The following is a 20,363-nucleotide window of genomic DNA, read 5'->3' on the forward strand; positions in this document are numbered from 1 at the left end:
TTCTCAAAATCATAATGTTGAGTTTAGAGATTAAAGTCAAAATTTTGAGGCTTCAATCAAAATGATCAGAACTACGAGAGAGATTAAAGTCTGAATTCTGAAATTGGAGTCAGAACTGTGAGAATAAAGTAATAAAATAAATTCAGACAATTGTTCTAAGAAATTCTCACAATTCTGAATTTAAATTGCAAGATTAAAGTCAAAATTGTAAAAATATCACAGTTATAATTTTTTTTTAATCCAATGGCCCACCTCCTCTTCCATTCAAATGTACCTTGAATCAGAATCACCCATATGTTTCCAAGTCTTGCTGAATGGTAAATAAAAGTCCCCCCCCAACACTGCCCCCTATCAGCGGGGACAAGCCCCGCCCCGCCTATCAACATCCCCCGTCTGTGAAGGGACGCTGGGAGACCGGAGGAATAGGAGCTGGCGGCGGCAGGGGATCAGCGGCTCCCGCGTTCGTCCGACGCTCAACTATAGCTGCTTCCAGGCAGTGGTGGTGGTGGTGGTGATGATGGCGGCGGCTGTGGAGCGAGGAGGCGTTCGGGCTGCTTTCCTGAACCCGGGCAGCGGCAGCAGCGGACCCGCACCGACGATGCCCCCGACCGGAGCGCTGGCCGGGGCTGTGGTCCTCGGCTCTGGATCCAGCAGTATGCCCGTGCCCATGAACCTCTTTGCGACCTGGGAGATTGACCGATCATCTCCAAGCTGCGTTCCGAGGTAACATGAACGCTGCTGTGTTGGAGAAACTTGTCCCACGAATCAGAATATATATATTTAAAAAAATAAAGCATTGCTTAATAAAATATAAATTGTAACGAACAACGCCCTCATTTACCGTATTGTGAAGCAGGGGAAGACGAGCTTCTTCACATTCCCACAACGGAGGCTAGCTAGCACGGGAGCTATTGCTAAAGCTATCTAGCTAACAGCGTTGATGCTTTTTTACTCTTCAATACATCTCAGTTTATTTGTATTCTGTTTTGAATGTTACATGTCAGGTTCTAATTTCCAGCTGTCAAATTAAGTAAAATTATTCCCTAAACAAGTCACAGAAAACCCGAAGTTGTTGGAAACATTCAATGTAAAAATTATATCGGGACCGTTATAACAAGCTAACAAAAGTTCAGTTAAAAGAATTTCATCTGCTTCTCGCGTACGCTCAAAACAATTTAAAAGTTTATTTATTTTTTTCTCATGCTGCGTATTCATGTGAGACTGATCAGATTTACGGAATGCATGCCGCCTAATAGCATAACTGTCTATAAATACAGCGACATGGATGCCGAGCAGGCATCCTTTTCATCTTTTAGAGCTGATCCAACTGATCTATGTCCGGAGCTGGCAGGCAGTTCGTAGTCAACACATGTTTTTGCTTTTTTTATTCTGTGGCTAGTTGTTTTGATGCAGATTTGCGTGCTCTTCTAGGTCAGCGTTGTGTGTTGCTCTGTCGGTTATTCTGCATGCGAATGTCACGGCCCATCCGTTTGGTTTTAATGGTGCTGAATGCAGAAACATTCAATACCCCTGCGATTGCATGGATCCTCAGTGAACAGGCATTGCTGCCACCTGATCAGGAACCCTCTGGGGGGCTGTGGGTACATTAATCAGCTTTGACCTAGATCTACTTGGTTGGAAGTGGGCTTGCAAAACGGGAGGGTTTCCTCTGCTATCGATTTGCATGTATGTGTTTGTCTGCTCTTGCTTTTGTTCCTGCATGGGTATGCAAGTTCAAGTGGGATTGTAGCTATTTTCCCACATTTGGAAATATGTGATGAAAGTATGTGTACATACATAATCCAGTCTTAAAAAAATTACAGCATATCAAGTTGACTTTACAAGACGGGATGCAGCAAGAGACACACAAATGAATCAGTCAAAGATCAGAACTGGCTCGCATTATCTAATGGAGAAATCCTGACGAGTCTGTATCAAAATTAAGAACTCCCACATGCATGTTTTTCGGTTCACTAAAAATCAGATCATTTTGGTCAAATTGGGGTAATTTAAAAATTTTTCAATTTTCTGTTCTGTTCAAATCCACCAGCTCTATTAAAGACGAGGCAGCACATTTGTGTTTAAACTTAAAAAAATAAAAAAAATCATCTCAAACAAAACTGGCAATTGGTATTAGCTAGGATAAGTCTGAATGGTGCATCCCTAATTATAGCTATACAACATTTTATGTTTTTGCATACATCAAAATGTAAATTCAATCAGCAAGGTGTTTAGTTTTTTCTTCCAATATGCCTTCAAATAGAAGTTTATTCAACTTGATAGAAGGAAAGCATTTCTGATTAACCGTCACATGTTGGATTGTTAAATCATTTATTTTCACAATGCTGCAACTATTATGCACATTTTTATTGGGATTGAATATTAATTTATTAACAGAAGAAACCTCACATTGTGTGAGAGAGAGCAGGAAGTGTTGCACGGATCTGCAGCTATACAGGAGTGGGTTAATATTTGAAAGAAACCTCAAAATTATTCTACAGTTGTCATTTTAAACCATGTTAAATTTGAGATTAGCACGGTTAGCTTACGATGTACTAAAATTGCTGAAGCATTTTGGCTACTGCAGCCTGTTGCTTTGTTATGCTGCGTTTATTTATTTGAGAAAAAGGGAGATATTTTTGAGCGCAAGTTATGGCTGCAGAGTGCGGAGAAATTGGGGAAGGAAGAAAATGGGCACATATTGCACTGATTGTCATGACAAGATTTACTAATATTATTGTCAGTTCAAGATGTTCTAATGTAATGCAGCCCTACTCTGAACGGCAAATCAAGAATGAGAAAGTGTGAAATCGCCCAATTCCAATAATTAGCCCAATTATCTGTGCTTTTCTGGAAGTGCATTCCAGACCCCCATTTTTAAGCATTGTCCCATCTTTGGATGCGATAACTCAAATTTCAAAGCCAGCAGTTATTACACTAAACAGCGTATTGACTTGAGGGTTCTGCTCTCTAATTTATTCCTTTGTTTAAAAGTCGGATGGCGATAGCGTTTCCATTTTAGATTCTGATCCTGGCACTTGTGTGTTTTTATTGCACAGTTCTTGCTATTCAATGCTTCACGTTGTGATGATCTCGTCATCAGAATTCATAGCAGCAGCAGCAGCTGGTGGTGTTTGTTTGCCACAACACTGGCGCAGTCATGTTCAGGTATAGCAGCATTCACAAGGTCAGGAGGCTACATGACGGTGCATTAATAGAACGACTCATACATGCTGCATTGATTTCTCATCTCCCTTCCCCCATGACTTTCTCTGTTGTGTGCAGCTTAGAAAGGGCTGTATTAAAGACAAATGTGTTTGAGCGCGGTAACAGATTATTATTGATGCGCACAGTAAAAGCTCACCACTCAATTGGTGGACAGAGACTGAAAGTAGTTGCGTTTCTCTCTGTTGCATAGGAGTAAATGGTAATGGTTAATGAGCCTGAGGATTTATGACACTGTTTATGTGGTCTTTATAATATTGTAAATGATTTTGGACCTGGTGGCTTTGTGCTTAATTAATTTTCAAAGTAACTTCTGCCTTACACAGATTTAATGCTCTCAGACATGTTTGTATGAACACTTGCGCAGAGAGCCCAACCCGAGGCCTGTTTTGGGGGATTTAGCCTTCGCATTCTTTCAGGGGTTGGGCTATTTCTCTGTGCAGCTGTTTGTTCCTCTGCTGTAGCGAATGTGGGTGTCCAGCCCATGGAATGGTTTCAAATGAAGGCAATAGGGGCTGCTATTGATTTGCTGGGTTTTTTAAAAAAATTTTCTTTTTCTCCTTGTGAGTGTTATATGCCTGAGATCACACACAGCTGTGCATATTTAGTAATTATTTAGTTTTATATGTAAAACCTGGCAGCTTTATTAAAAGCACTGCTCTACTTTCATGGAGTCTTCTAGCACAGGTTTGTGATTCCTGACAGTTATTCTGCTGACCCCACCCTTGGCACTGGGCCACTTTATGACATCTTTTGTCCGTTGCCTCTCTTTGTAAAATCGAGGTGTGCTCTTGTTCTGTGTCTGTGCTCTTGCACTTAGATTAGCTCCCCGCTGCATCCAACCACATCCATGAATTTGCATGTAAAGTTTTACCTAGAAATGTACTGGTTGATTTCTATCTGTAGTACATCACATCTTGTTGATAGTGCAGGATATGATTGGATATGTTTTGTTGCGATTTTATCGTCTGTGAATGAAGTTATCCTTTGTGCTCATATGTCAGCCAGCACTTGTTTCTGTGTACACCATGTGTCAGGCTGTCAGCGTATGGGGGTCAATATGAAAATCTCAACTATTTAACACAATTTCTCAGAGGTTTTGGAAATGCATTCAATTTTTTTCACATTTTTCCCCATGTAAAATGTGTATTTATTGTTTTTAGCTTTATGTCATGTTATTCCCTCACCAAAAATGTACCTGGAATGATGCCTTGATACTTTCATGAATGCCTGAGAAATCCTTGAATCTCCCGTGGCAACCATTCGGGGTACCCAAACACTTGCTCATACAAAGCACCTCTTATTTCCACAAAGCTACATATCGGAGTTGCAGCCTCCAGTCGAGCTTCTGCCGTAGAAAAGCACTTCTACCCTGCACCGTCCTCACTAAGCTCCTTCAGACTAGCAGCAGCAGCAATAAGCAAATAGCTAGTGGAACTTTGAATCTGCTGAGCTTATCAAATGAACCTCTCTCAGTCCAACTCTCCTAAGAATGGTTGATGGAGAAACATTGTTGTCATGACGTGCTGAAGACGGAGTGTCGGAAAGAAGAGCTTCTTAAAGAGACAGATCAATTTCAAGGCGTCAGATTGTGAAGTCAGATTTGCTTTAAGTTATTCTTGAAGTATACAATATGAAGGTAACATAGTTACCTCAATGTTCTATAAAATGGCATTATGTGCCTGGAAAATACAATAACAATCTCTAATCCACAACAGGGTTAAAAATGTTTCAGATAGTTTCTAACTGGGCTGTAAACACATAAGGCTTAGTCGTTATTTTGAAGAATAATATGTACGGTAGCTAAATCTTCAGCACACACTCATCTTCATTCACTATGTAATTGAATGAACAAATTCCACTATATCACATGTTTTAAAGTGGAGATGTTTTCTGCATTGTGGAGGCCCATAGGTAAGGGAAATGTGGCGAGATTTTGTTTAACTTTCATTGAAAAAGCAAAGCTTGCCTGTAAAGTTCAACATAGAAAACTGGATTTATTTCACAATTCAGTTTTAGTTACATTTCATGTGACAAAAAACTCCAGTGACCAAATGCTCCGTCAAAACAATTTAATTAAGCAAAACCTTAAAAAATCTGAATTGCCAAACTGCAAAAAAAAAAAAAAAATCTCATTTGGGGCTTCTTTATCCAACTGTGCTGATATTTGAGAGGCTTCTGTCTGCTAAATTAGAGTTGTTAAAGCCTTGTCCTGAACAGGCTGCCTGTTGGAACAGTTGGACTTGAATTGTTTTGATTCCAGCACTCCCATGGCTGCCAGACTGCCACCCCCAATCTTATAAATGCCATGTGGTGTTGGTTTTGTTGCTTATTTCTCTTTGGAAGAATTCATGTTTTTCTTTGTCCGCTGATTTTAACACAAAACCTTTTGAGGGGGCGTTGAGAAAAAAACATGAAGGACCAACACACATGCCCATGTTTTCCCCCTTAGCTTTGAGCTGACTAGTGCTGTAGTCATGCTGCTGACTAATTAAAGAGATCTAGAGAGATGTGGGGTGAGATTTATAAGAATATTGAGTTTCCATATGAAGGTTAAATCCTGTTCGCATGTTAACGTATACACAAGTGACTTCACTGAAATGGTTTCCAAGTGAGAAAGCGATTAAAAAGAAAGAATATGACTCCAAGTCTAAGCCTTTCAAAGAAGTGAAACAATTGTGTTTTTGAGGGAAAAAGTGCTTTGGATATTACATCTCTGCAGAGAGCTCTATTGTTAATGTAGATTAACATCTTTTCAGATGGGATTTTTATTTGGTACAAAAAGTTCAGGTACAGACTTTTGGCTTCCCCTTCCCCAGTGCTTGCAGTCATAAAAAAAATAATATCTTGTTGTAGATCATTAGTACCTGCTTCACGTGGCAAAAATTTCAAATTGCCAGTTGATTTCCAAAACCAGAGACCCCACACATAGATGATAGATGTGAGGTTTGGTCCCACAGTCTTTGGTGTACAGCCACACAACAAAGACGACACACCACACACAGATTTTACTCATGAACAAACACAGTCGACTAAGAAGAAGCAATGACGATAGTTTATGGACTATTTGTAATGGAGGAAAAATAAAAACAACACAAAAAGCTGGACTTTCTGGTATGCCATGGCAGTTGTTTAGTCATCTGTGTATTTTGTGTTTTAATTGTCCGCATGTTAGTGAGTGTGCCCGATTTGAGACTAAAGCTGAATTCCACGCTGACTAGTTCCCCCTTAAACACACCATGGTATTTTTGCAGTCTGGATTCTGAGTCTGCAGATGATTTAAAGGTACAACCTGGATCTGTCTTCCTTGGTTTGAGCTTTATTTCTAGTAAGCAGAGCTTTGCTTCGTTCTGCCTGTCTGAGTTTCAGCCTTTTCTTTTTCTTCTTGCTGACAGTTTTATTTTGATTTCTTTCACTTGCCCCAAATCTGATCTGTGCTGCATTTGTGTGGAAGTGAAATGGACAAACGACAACAAACAGTCAGAACTGGACTGAAGCAACATAATGTTTTTGTTCTAGGTCGCTTACCATGCAGCCATCAGGGGGGCATTATTACATATATGTAGTCAACACAGATTTAACTGTTTGTATGCCACCGCCTACATCATCTGTGCCGTTAATCCCCTTCATTTGTGTTTTAAGAATTCCCTTTGTATTTATTATTGGACCAAAGATTAAACATTGATGTAAGATTACATAAAATTAGACCTGTATGTTAGGTAAATTTACCCCTTCACTCGTTCAACAACACATTCGTCTCAAGGCATGGATATTGTTTCTTAGCATCAGAGCTGCAGTAATCTGATTTCATAACAGGAAAAGAGAAGCTAGTAATCTGATGCTGGATACACAGATGCTGTCTGCTTAATCCGCTGTTTTCTTGTGGACTCATGAAGAAGTCCTCATCAGCCACCTCCAGTGCCCTTCACGACAATGACTTTGCACCATCAGTCCTCCGTCACTCATGTTTCTCGTCTTTTCGTTGCTCCATTTTTAACACCTAAAGCACTACTAGCAGGAGTAAAAACCACAAAATATTTGACTAAATAAAATATTGTGAAAATATTTGATACATTTTGACTAAAATGTATATATTTATTCCTTGTTTGTGCGCATAAGCTTGGCCGATAAAGCTGATTCTGATTATTCTGGACGCCAGCATTCTGACTTGTTTATGGCAAATTGACTTTAAAAACTTAGAAAATCTATTTAAATAGATCAATATTTTAGTATGACAGTCTACTCTATTCCTTATATGAGCTAAATGTTAGCTTAGCTTCTTAAAAATATTCTTCAATAGATTAAAAATAACTTCTTCTGTCTGGCAAATAAATAAATCTAATAATCTTGTTTATGTTGTTACCATAACTAAAAGTTTCACTTGTTTGCTCTAAATTTTCTACTATTGGTTTTTTGAATGTGCTGTGTATTAGATTCTCATGATGAGCTAAAAGGCAACATGTTTGCATGGTATTTTCACCAAAATTTAACATGTTTATTTTTTTAAAACAGATAAAGCTAAAAAAAAAAAATTTAGGCTACTAATATGGTTTAACATATTTATTATTAATGTTATATGACAGAAGGATGGCTATTCTGAGGTTAATACATGGACTGAAGCAAAAAGAAAATATCCTAATTGAACAGAATTTTGTCAGTTCTGTAACACAGATGTAATAAACTAGCTGGTTGTGCAGGTGAAGCAGTTCTGCTTTAACCTATCTTCTAAAAAACCCCCAGAAACATCCAGTCTCTATCACTTTTTAAGTTATCTCACAAAAGTTCTTTATATTGGAGGAACATTACGGCACAGATCTTTTTACAACCTTGGTTAACTTTGTTACTAGAAACCAGCCAATGACTCGTTGGTACACAAACAACCTAAAGGTGATGAGAAGTTATTAGGTGAAGGTGGAGAAAACTTGTCTGACGGTTGAATGACTTCCTTGTTGTGGAGATAAATTTCCGTCAAAGAAAAAAAAAATGCATACAGTCAGTTGTGGGGCTTTTAGTTGATTCTTTACTAAAGTTTATAGCAAATACATTTTAAAAATGACCTAGTTATCTAAAGGACACCATGCTCTTAAAAATGTTGCAAATTTATTTTAAATGTTTACAAAACTATAAATTAACAATAAAAATCTATTTGCCTCAGGCTTTTCTACAGAGAGGGGGGAAAAAATCCTCTGCTTTTGATGCTTGAATTGTTGTAGAGTCTGGAGTGTATGTGTTGATGATGTGGTGTGTGGTGCAAACCTAGAGCTGACACAGAGTTGTAGACGATGCCTGCAGGCTCCCATGGAGCTGATGAAATAGAACAGGGTTTTTGCAGTAGGTGACAGGTTCTTTATTCATCTTTGCACTGAAAACTGTAAAAACAACAAGCTCTTCCCTGAAGGCCTAATGGAAACTGCTACTAATAAACAAGCCCTCACCCTGAAAAATTCTCCTTTAATATTTTCAGAGATTATGTTTATCAACAGTATAAATCCAATAATAGCATTTTAACATTTCTATCAGTACCATAATATAGAAAAAATCTAAGAGAAATTACAAATTGGTTTAAAATTGTATGTATAAATATCTCAAATGTGATTCTAAATATCTGTCCTGGCATTAAAATTTTTCGTTAAGCATATATTAGTACTTCCTTTTTTCTCCTTGTTCCAACGTGCTGTTCACACACACTCTTAACAGTCGACCAATCGACACTCAAACCCCCTTCTTCTCGCCTACTCCCACTCCCCGAAATGTGTCAAAAAATCTCTTGGTTTCCTTCCCTGCTTTCCTGAAGAAGCAGGAATTTCCTTGGGAAACATTTTTGCATTCCTGGGAACTCGAGATCCGGCTGTGCAGCCGAAGAGCGAGCCACTTCAGGTTTTGTCGTCTTTTTACTGTTTGTCAGCCAACAACAAACTCTCAGGAAAGGGTTGCCAGAACTGCTGAAAAGTTCTGCTGACCTGGCTCAGAGCTTTTTCATGCCTTGAATGTGGATGTTTAATTCCACACAGGGCAAGATGTGTTTGTCCTCTCTTCCTCCCCCGGTTTGGACCTCTGAATAGGGGGGGGATATAAGGGCCAGATTTACATGTGGGCGGATCCTGGGGTCCCAGTTAAAAAGAGGAGATCTGAATTTCTGAACAAGCGAATGAGACAAATGCACCGTCTTCTGACACAGGGGGAAATCCCGTCAGAAGGAAAACGATGGGAAATGTGTTTCTGCTTGATTTTTCTTGGGTAAAAAAAAGATAAGATCTTTGTCACTTATCACAGAAACAGAGATCTTGTACAACAGTCTAATAATGCGTTGCTGTATTTACTCATCTGTTGTCATATTTGAGATAGCTGCAGTCATGCTTATTCTGCTTTCTGAAGTGCTCCCTATGATTTCAATTATACAGACAATATTATGATGTTCAGAATTTTAAGACAATTTTAGTAACATAATTGAAGATACCAGATACAAAGGCAGTCAAAGATTCCCAGCACTGGACTCTTTGCTGCATGCCTTCCCCCTTTTCTCTCTGCCCATTCCCTGTCCTAAATACTGCAAATAAAGGCCACAAATAACCTGGGGAAAAAAATAATATTCTGGCATTTGGCAAATAAAAATTATTTTGGTTATCCTAACGAATCTAAAACAAGAAAAGATTAGTCTGATTAACTGTCAAACGGTGAGGGGGGAGAAAAAAAACAAAACTCCAGCACACTCTGGGATTTGTCTGTTTAGTTTGGGACATAACAGCCTTTAGAGGGGTCATTTTTTTAAATAGCTTTAAGCTTGATGCCCTCCCCACTTTGTCTAATCACAGATTAAGTTCTCTGAACTGTCTGGAGCCCTGTTCCATCTCCGCAGCGCCTCACCACCACTGCATTCAACCACCCCCCTCTTCCGTGTTTTAAAATAATAAAACAATGGGATATTTGCTTCATAGATTAAAACCTAAGACTTAGTCAAAATGATTATGAAATCCACCGGATTTAGCTGACACCATTGGAGATATTGGGGGCTGGTTTGCTAAGGTTGAACTTTTTCTTTTTTGTTTTCTGCATGGATTGAGAGAAAAGCTAGAAATCTCTGGAGAACTTAGAGGCTTTATACATCCAGTCCATTAGTCATTTGGAAACGTCGGGCCTGGGGAGGTGAACTGGAGCGCATACTCAGCAGGCTGGTTCGGGCTGCTATTGTTCATTCCAAATGACACTGATGATACAGGAGGATTATATGCAGCAACTGTTTTATCATTGTTATTGAGTAATGTGAAGAAGTGATTCGTTTCACTGAGTAAATTTTGTCCTGAGGAGATAAGTCTTATAAAGGTACGAAGGCTTAATTAAGGCATTTATAAGAGACGCTAACCCCAGGTCTCCAAGGCCGTTTTTCTTTCTGAAAGAGCCTCTCTACATAGCAGTGAATAGTTTTGGAGTTAAAGAACATTCAGGCACCAAATGTCAGCATGAAATATAAATAATAAAACTCAGTTGATATTTCAGCCTAAATGCCAGAAATGGTTTCAGTGTTTGTTTTTTATTGTTTTAGTTTGAGGGAGGAAAAAAACTCTTTGTGTCTCACTCAGTTTAACATCAAATCAAATGAGTTTTGTCATTTGACTGTTAAACAAAAGCACCCAACAGAAAAAGATCCTTTCACTATCCTCCGGTCTTTTGTCTGCTGTATTGCCACTGGAGTCGAAGCGTTCTCTAGCACTGCTCTGCTGGATGTTGTGATGCTGCTGGTAGGGAGTGATATTTGAGTTTGCAGGCTTTGCTGGAACCGTTTCTCACTCCCAGTGGTGTTCTTCGACCACCATCAGAAATTTGAATTGGATTGGATTGAACCAGAGCAGAATTTGTCTGCTCTGACTCGCTAGTGGCTGTGTATGTCTAGATATATCAAAATGGGCAAGATTCAAAGAACAGCAGCGACTGACAAAAACAATCCGTTGGCCCATGTTATTTTTTTAATGGCCTTTTCTTTTTTTGATTTACTCTGCTTTCAACGTAATAAACTCTGCAGGGGTCTTTTCATTTTGCATATGCATGTCGAAAATGTCAGAGTAGTCTGTTTGTAGTCGTTGGTTATCTCTTCTCAAACTGTACGGTGGGTGAAGTGTCTGCTTCTGTGATAAATTAGCCGTGTTAGAGAAGTTTTTCAAAGGTTGAGGAGGTTTTACAGTGTTGGAGTACGTTGAGTTAGTGACTGAAAAACCAGAGCCACTTCAAGTTTTTTTTTTTTCATGCAGCTGAAAGCACTATTAAGTTAGACATGTAGTCTATCAGTTGCATAAATATTTTAGTAAACTCTAAGCCTGGAGTTTGGACTGATGTTTGATTAATTAATGTGGTGACTGCATGTAAACGAATTTATAAAGCACTTTTCCAGTCATATTGACCACTCGAAGCGCTTTATACTAGAAACATATTTACACACCGATATGCAGACTGGTTGGCAACTTAGGGATTAGTGCCTTGCCCAGGGGCGCATGGACATGTAACAGGAAGATGCTGTAATTGAACCTACAACATTCTGATTGCAAGACGACAACTACTCCACCCACAGTCGCCTTAATTTAGGCATTATAACTACTATATAAATGTCACTTCTGCCTATTTTTAAACCATATTTCTAAATTTTGCTCCTTTAAAAGATACTAACCTGAATAAAATTGCCTTTAATTCTTTTGAGGAAAATTTGTTTAGTTTAATTGTTAGTTGAAAAATTAGTTAATTAAATGGCAACTGTTAATCATATTTTAAACTAGGTCTGTTTTTTTTTTTTTTTAAACAAACATTAAAGCATCTCTTTGTCTTGACTTATTAATGTTTTGGAAGGCAGCGTGTTTTCCACCACGCATCAAGTAAAAATAACCAATAATAATTCAGTACAGCATCATCAACGAAAGATTATTTTTCACTCTGCTAACTTAAATAAAGCCTTCCAAAAGGTGGTATGTGTTTTTTTTACATTTGCAAGGTGCCAACAGGGGACCACATCAATGCCCCATATAAACTGTTTAATTTATCAAACATAAATCTTCTCTGAAGAGGTTTGCATGTATTTGATCAGTTAATTTGACACACAGATTGTTTTAAATGAAGCTTTGCTCTTGTGACAGACAGAGGGACATTCTAGTGAGATAGACCATCCACCATAATAGGATTTTAAAGCTCAGTCATAACATTGTCAGAGGCAGTTACATTTACAGGATGTACCTTTATCTGTAAATCTGGTGGCTTAGGCACAATGTGATTTCAAGAAATGCATGCACCAAATAATACAGGGCCTTCCGTTACTGAGGATCAACTGTATGTTAGGTTGGACAGACAAAGCATGTCATATTTTCTGCCTTGTCTATGTTTTTAACTGTGGTATGGTGTCCTGTGGCTGATCTGGCATTCTGTGTCCATCACAAACACAAACCTGCTGACTTTGTCGGTTTAAGAATGGAAAACAGACAAAAGAGATGTCAGCCACAGCAGTATCAGCAACAAAAGATAAAATTCATTCCACCGAGTTCCTGAAAATTACTGTCAAATCCCTGGAGGTTGTGAATGCACAATGGGTTTGTATATTATGTTAAGCTGTTGCTAATGAGAGGACTAACAGACTGATTTATGACGATAAAATTGTGTTTTATCTACAAGTTTACCATTCTCTATTTCCTATTTTTTGCCATCAGGTTCTAGCAGAGCCTGTGATTCACACTTCACTATTGGTAATCCTTTTGAAAGTGTGAGAGAAGCTCTAGTTTGAATCAAATGGGAATATAATCTGGCACTAAGCAGTACCATGTAAAGTTACATAAAATATGGCATTAATCCCAACAACAGTCGGATTGTACCATGGCTGGGCTCCTGACCACACTAATACTATATTATGGAGTATTACAACAGTTATCGGCACAGCTCTTACATCCTCCCACCTCACAGGAATACCGTTTCATCTCAGTCCGTCTTTGTCTTTTAAAACGTATATTCTGATGGTTTAATGCCTAAGTGATGACACCTATCCTCCTCCACGCTGCTGCAAATTAAAATCCTCAGCAACAGTTGTTCTGCACAAAATAGATGGTAAGTACAGAATAATAAAAATAGACACAATACAGCTAAACCATTCCCCTCTTCAAAGTTGGTGTGACAAATCCTTCATATTATTGCAATTTTTGGAGAGTGCTTTTAAAAATTATAGTAAATCCTGTTGATGGTTTAGAACAGGGATCTTCAAATTCAGGTCTTACGGGCGGGTATTCTGCAACTTTTAGATGTATCTCAGCCAACACACCTTGCATAATTAGGTCATCATCAGGACTTGAGTGCATGGGGATGTATTTATCTCATTTGATTAAACTGTGTTGGATTTGGGACATATTGACAAGCTGCAGGACACCAGCCTTTGAAGACTAGAGTTTGACACCACTGTTCTTGATTGATGAGGAGCACACTGAGAAGTCAAGCTGAATATTTAATAAAAAGGAGAGGTTTTTATAGCAGTTTAACTGTATAGTGGATCCCTGTCTATTCCTGGTCCTGTATTCCCAGACTCTTCTTTGGTACATAACTCCAAATTAGCAGAAAAGTTGAATTTTTTTTTCCTCTCTAAAATATCGAAAAGAAAATGCAATTTGGGAAGCCGAAATATCAACCAGCCAATCTAGAATCAATCTAGAATCACCATTAATTTCCCATGCCACTGACTAGCTACATCCCAAGAGCAGAGATGAGGAAGACTGTTAAACACAAGACAAATCTTGTGTTAAAACTTTTAAAATGGGCAGTTGTGAGCGATTTTAAATGGGTTCTCAAGTATTGGCCCACTGTACAGGGGAAATTACTGGATAGGAGTGTACTTTTATGAATAAGTAAGGATCCTTTTATGTAGAGGTGCGATGTTCATCATACCTCATGAACATCATGCATCTGTTTGCACACATTTCTACTAAATTTAAATGTACCACCTGCCACCTTAGTTGCATGAATGATAAATGAAAGATTTTATAAATATTCCCAACAGGGTTGTGATGAAATCCAGTGATGATGAAATGTCGCCATCTTTCCTGTTAAAGATAACGACATCTTTAACAGGTGTCGCCAAAGCACTCAGTCGTTCAAAGCCCTGTTCAGTTGCTGACTCTATCTAGTAAAGAGTAAATCCAACTCTGAGGGTGATTTAATAACATTTTGTATTTTTTTAATGCAAAATACCATTTTGTTTCATACATAATGGTATGAAACAAAACAAAATACTACAGTTTTATACAATGGTATTTTCTCTGTGGTTATTCTGCAACACTTCCATACTGATCCATGGATTTTTCTGACTGAAGGCAAAGTATTGAAATCCATAAGTCATGTTCTGTCCATGTGTAGCTGTAAAACCTGGTTGCATCTCTAAAATGTATCTTACAAAGGTTATATTCTTGTCATTTTTGAATATTACTTTTAGCTGTTAAACCTGACAATCACACAAATCTGGCTTTGCTTTAAAAGAGACTTCTTCTACTTTGTTTACTCTCTTCACTGTTTTTCTCCACACTGTGACCATGAGAAGATTTCATTCAGGGATTTAAAGCTCAACCAGCATATGGCCATCTGGCACACATGACCAGATATTTGGGGTCTAAAAGAGGTTTTGATGGAAGCCCAAGTGCAGGCTAAGCTCTTATGGCACACACTACTGTGTAAATCTCTTAAAACTGTTTTGGTCTTTTCTGGTTTGGGCGACTTTTATTGCCCAAGAAATTAATTAAACTTTTTCCAAATAACTAACCATTGGTCTTCTTGCTTGTGCACAACTTGCACAAAAGGCTTGTCTTTCCATTCGATGTTGATTTTTAGTTTAATAAGGAACTATACAAAAAAAGATGGCTTGTTCATGATGGTGTTAATGAGTTTTTGGGATTTACAACATATAGTTTCAATATGTGGTTTTTGGCTTTGTATTTTGACAATCTAAATCAGATGCCGTAAGTGTGGTTGTTTTGTAGCCTGAGGAGAGTGTGGTTGTTTTGTAGCCTGAGGAGATTTTAGTTGTTCCTTTTACAAGTCCCTTTTGAATAGAGTTGCACTTGTGCTTGGTGTTGGCAAATAAAATATTCAAAAGAAGTTGCTTTCAGAACAGTGTTTCTTTTATTTGGGTTGAATTATACATTGAAACGAGAACAAACTGTGGTGTTATTATATAACCCTAGTACTTTGGCTTTCATCAGAAAGTGCCTTTTCTTCAGAGTGTTTTTTTTTATCTGCCACTTATATAGGACAGTACCACTCAGTTTGAAGAACTGAAGAATTTAATGTTGAGCATTCTGTTACAGGATGCTTTATTAATTGAATCTGACCGTATTCTCATCACAAAGAATCAAGAAATGGTTTGTTGAAAGTAGTGAAAGCATTACTGGAAAATTTTTCTTTAAGGCTGAAACTCCCATGTGCACATACCGAGCAAAAAGTGTCTTTTTTCATCCAGCACTCTGTTACATCACTCAGCCTTCATTCACCACTTTCCCCCGCTTTGTGCCCCTGACAAATGCTGTGCAGTGATCCGAAGGCATGGAACTGGCAAAACATCAACTAGATTGCTGACCAGGGAAAAGAATAGCAAAAGTGCCCCTTCTGTTGTGTCAGGATATTGTTAAAGTCAGAGTGCTCCTTTGCCGTATCTTTGGGTCAGATCGCTAAGCAGCCGGAACATAACAGCTATGCTGCACAGACACTTTTTAAGCCATCCTATCTCACAGTTTTCATTTTTTAATTTTTATATGCAGCAACGATTTGGTTAGGGATTGGAAAGAGACTATATATCCTGTTGTCTGAAGGTCAAATACCAAAAAAAAAAAAAAGAAGTACTCCCCTCTCCTCCATTTAGTAAATGCATCAATACTAAGAACTGCCAAAATCATTCATCCATTAACGCGTCAATCTATAACATACTCATTTAATTTTGATTTAAGCCAAATAAAGATTGGGGACATGCAGTGTTAGGGTTCAGTCTTAGTCTGGAATTTATGAAAAAAGTGTGGAAAAATATTTGCATTTTTAAAGGTTTTACCATAGAGTTGTGTCAATACATTCATGTGTTTATCATCCAAGTATCCATTTTGGTCTATTTGTTCATCCATCAATCTGTCCATCTGTTCCTCGATGTATCATCTGTGTATCCAGCCTCAGTTTCTTATTTCTAACCATCGTAGAAATACCTGCGAGGATAGGGGTATTTTGAATTTATATTTAAAATTGGCTAACAGGAGCTATCACCTTAAGAAGTATCAGTCTGGAAAAGTAGATCATTTTTAAAACAAAAAGTATGTGGGATTCATAATAAATGTATTTTTCCTTAGAAAAATACTTGAATGGTCCGAAATTAGAATTGACGGGTCAGAACCTTGAAGATAACTGGAAATTATTATCAGCCAGGAGAAAGCCTGATCAGTTCATCTCTTAATGTAGAGTATTCCCTTGGCTGCAACTGCTGCTATTTTTGGTAGACCCATAAATTAGAGTGTTTTTGTTAGAAATTGTACTATCACAGAGATGTCCAGAAATAGCACAGTGATAGAGACCACATGTACCCTGAAAGTGGAAGCATTTCTTTGGCTGACGGCCTTGAAGAAGATGATTTAGATCTCATGAATCAGTTTCTGCCAGAGAGACGGTTTTCTAAAATTCTTTCAGCCATGTATTCATGGTTTCAAGCATAACATCTGACCTTTCGTTAAATTAAAAGAACACCAGCAGTGTTTTATATATGTTTTATGTGGATTCAGATCTAAAGATACTTCCTTTTTGGAGATATACAACACAACTTCTTATTTTCCCTTAGCTCGTGTCATTTGTAATGTCAGACAAAACTTTAAAGTCTAAGTTTGCTTTTCTATACATTATGTTCTCTCACAGATGCCTACAGTTACATAATCCATTTTTATTCCATTTCCAAACGTTTGAATGCACGAGGATTTCAAAGTATGTCTATGTTTAAAAACTTTGCAGTGTCAGTGTAATGTAAACTGTATGGTATCATATGAGACAGGGTCATCATTTTGCAAAAGCTGCAGACAAAAGGCTTAGTACTGTTCCAAGTTTTGTCGTCAGCAAAACCTGCGGGAGAAAAACCAGACATGTCGGAGATTGCAGTCATTCTGCATTTTTGACTTCCACCTATCTGTCCATATTTAGTCCATCTACAGCATTGCTTTGACAGAGAAAATAATTGTAGTTGAGGTTTTCAATTGTGTTGTTCAGATTATTTGATATAATTACTCTTAATGCTTATTACTAGACAAATAGGCCCAGTTCACTTGTAGTTTTACAGAAATATACAAATCAAATTAATATCAGTACTGTTTAATCATTTTGATTCAATGACAAACATTTCTTAGCATTAGCTCCGTTAGTGCCCGTGTCTAGGAAAAATAAGTTACTTATCAGAGAATTGCTAGGTTAGTAGATCTATGTGATGAAAAACAGAGAGAGAGCTCGTAGGTAGTTGTCTTAATAGCTCCTTTAATGGCTCTGTCTATCAAAGAGATGAGGTCAAAGATATAATTATTGGAGAAGTTGTATCCTCTACGGAAAAGGAACAGAGAGATCATTCACTTATCGGCAGCAGTAACTCAGCCGAAGGCCAACAGGAAAGCAAACTAGCCATTATTGAGGGCCTATACACCTACTGAACTACACATTTATAGTCTTAGCCTTTGTACTGTATAGTTATTGGACAGCTATGTATACAGTGTTGCTACTGTGCAACATATTTATAGTCATAGCAGGTACTGTGTCGCAACGCCTATTTATATACAATTCATTTTGTGTACTCTATATTACTGCTCCATATGTCATTCAATTACTGCTTAATTGTTTTCGGTAAGATGCAATTTGCGCTTCGTTGTCAAATTTTATTGACATTGCCATTGTCAATAAAATTTAATCTGAATCAGTCACAGTACACTGCAGCCAAAACAATGGCTGCAGAGAGTTTGTGCATGCTCAAAGTAGAAAAAAGAGCTTTGGTGCTTCTTCATGGATAATGAGGAGAGCTTTACCTCTTAGATATGGTTCACATGACTACTCCTAGACTCTGCAGAAACCACATTTGTTCTGGATGAATTTTATGCTTCGTTTGGGGAAAAGAAGGCCTTAAGAGGCAGATGCATGTTAGCCATAAGCATGCTATAATGTTTTGTCTGCCATAATATTTGGTTGGTTTGCATAATGCAAAATACTTTTCACCTTGTGGTGAAACATGATGTTAATCTTCCTCTACTTTTAAAGGAGTCATAAGTCATGTTAGATACTTCAGTTATCATTTTATTCACGATTGCTGCAGTCTTATCTAAAGTCAAATATTTAACTACGGCAGAGTGGGTGCCCTGCCTGATTAGTATTGTTTGTTCAACCCAGATTATTGTTGGATGGTCGTAGCCACAGATAAGCTATCTCACATTACACATTAGGTTCAACAGTAGCTGTCTGCTTCACTTTGAGGAATAAAATAATATGATTATTTAACGATTCAACCAAGAGCACAGCAAGGAAATTCATCTGCTTCTTTAATGTATAGCTTTCTGTTGTACTGATCCCTTTTTTTAAAGGACTCACTGGCAGCATTACATTTCCTGCTGGTGCTCCTGTCTTCTTCAAGATGTCATAGTTCATTGCAAAACCACTTTAGTTGAGCATTTTAATCATTTGGATTTATTTTTAGTTTGTTTTATCTGAAGAATCAACCTTGTTTTGAATGCTAATGGCCAATCAACCAATCAGCCAATGGCTACTGGCATCACATCTTATAACAGACACTACCAAGTAGGGCTGTGGCTAACATTTAATTAAGTAATCAATTAATCTGATGATTATCATATAAAAATTAGCACATTCTACAGATTTAACTTCTGTATTTTTACATTCTACTTGTTAAAATGAGAAAATAAACATTTTATTGCCTAAAATGGGATAACAGCATTCAAAATAAACTCCTCAAGCAAACTTGAGGAGTTTTGGCTAAAGCCTTTTTACAGACAAATGTGTTTTTATCTTAAATGTATGTATATTTTTAGCTTTGGTTGTATCTATTTAGGTTTTTCAGTAAATGGCCTTTTTTGAGTCTTTATACTCCAGCTGGTGATTAATCGATTACTAAATTACGGTAGTTGACAATTATTCCAGTAACGGATTAATCACCATTAATCATTTCAGCTTACTACCAAGACAAAGTGCTTTTTATTAGTGGAAGAATTAAAAACATAGACTGGAATAAAATCAAACAAGTTAACATTGGTAGAAACATAAAGATGTCGCTTTAATACTATGTGCTAAAAGCAGCTTTAATTCATCATTGCAATTTCAAAAGGCAATGCATTCCACAGCTTTGGACCAGCGACAGCAAAGTAAAGGCTAAAAAAGGTCAACATTTAGTGAGTGACATGGGGAGAGTAATGGGCTTAGATGGAGCAGGGCTGCTCTGTTGCTGTTAGCGATGGCATATAGATTAAACATTTCAAGCTGTGAAGTGCTCAGACTCTGACTGGGCGCCAGTATGAAACTGTTCATTTTAAGATGACAGTAAAGTTCAACCAGTCACCAGACATGTCTGTCAGTCACATAAGATTATATTTTGTAAAAGATTTCCTTGTAGTATGTGTTACTTTGAAGGAGACTTGATTGGAGTTACTGTTGTCTTACCATCTTCATATGGTTCAATTTGAACCATATGAAGGGGTAGATCTGACTGAGTTTTAGGATGTTTTTACATATGAGATGTTTAGTTTGTGTAAAATTCTGGTTCATTTCCCCACTTGATGTCATTTGTTTCTGCAGATGTCAGCATAGCAACCTCAATAGGATGAAGACCAAAACAATACTACCAAGACCAGAGGAGTTGATCTCAAAACAAACTCTAGAGTGGCTTGCGTATGGCGTTAACGCGACTCAATCCGATGTAGCTGTGACATAGATGTATGTTGCAAGCTTGAGTGAAATGCCTTCATTGGGTCACTAAACACACTAAACTTTCTTGCCTGATTTGTGGTGACAGGTTTTGGTTCATTTGGAACTTTCTCTTTGGGAAAATGAACCAAACTGCCAGAAAAAAGTTACAGGAAAGGAAAATTATCAACTGATTCGGACCAAAGTAAACAAGCTATTGG

At 37.8% G+C, this 20,363-nt stretch overlaps 1 protein-coding gene across 2 annotated transcripts in view; it reads left to right on the forward strand.

Annotated features, from left to right (window-relative positions):
• Positions 1-401: 401 nt before the first annotated feature.
• Positions 402-20,363, forward strand: part of LOC103477281 (phosphofurin acidic cluster sorting protein 2) — a 52,549-nt gene continuing 32,587 nt past the window's right edge. For both annotated transcript variants that reach the window (XM_081616116.1, XM_081616117.1), the window contains exon 1: positions 402-723. In XM_081616116.1, coding sequence (XP_081472242.1) covers positions 515-723 — 209 coding nt within the window. In that variant the 5' untranslated portion in view covers positions 402-514. The remainder of the gene's footprint in view (positions 724-20,363) is intronic.

Source organism: Poecilia reticulata, chromosome 15 (genome assembly GCF_904066995.2).
Source record: "Poecilia reticulata chromosome 15, P_reticulata-male-v2, whole genome shotgun sequence".
NCBI classification, from domain to species: Eukaryota; Metazoa; Chordata; class Actinopteri; order Cyprinodontiformes; family Poeciliidae; genus Poecilia; species Poecilia reticulata.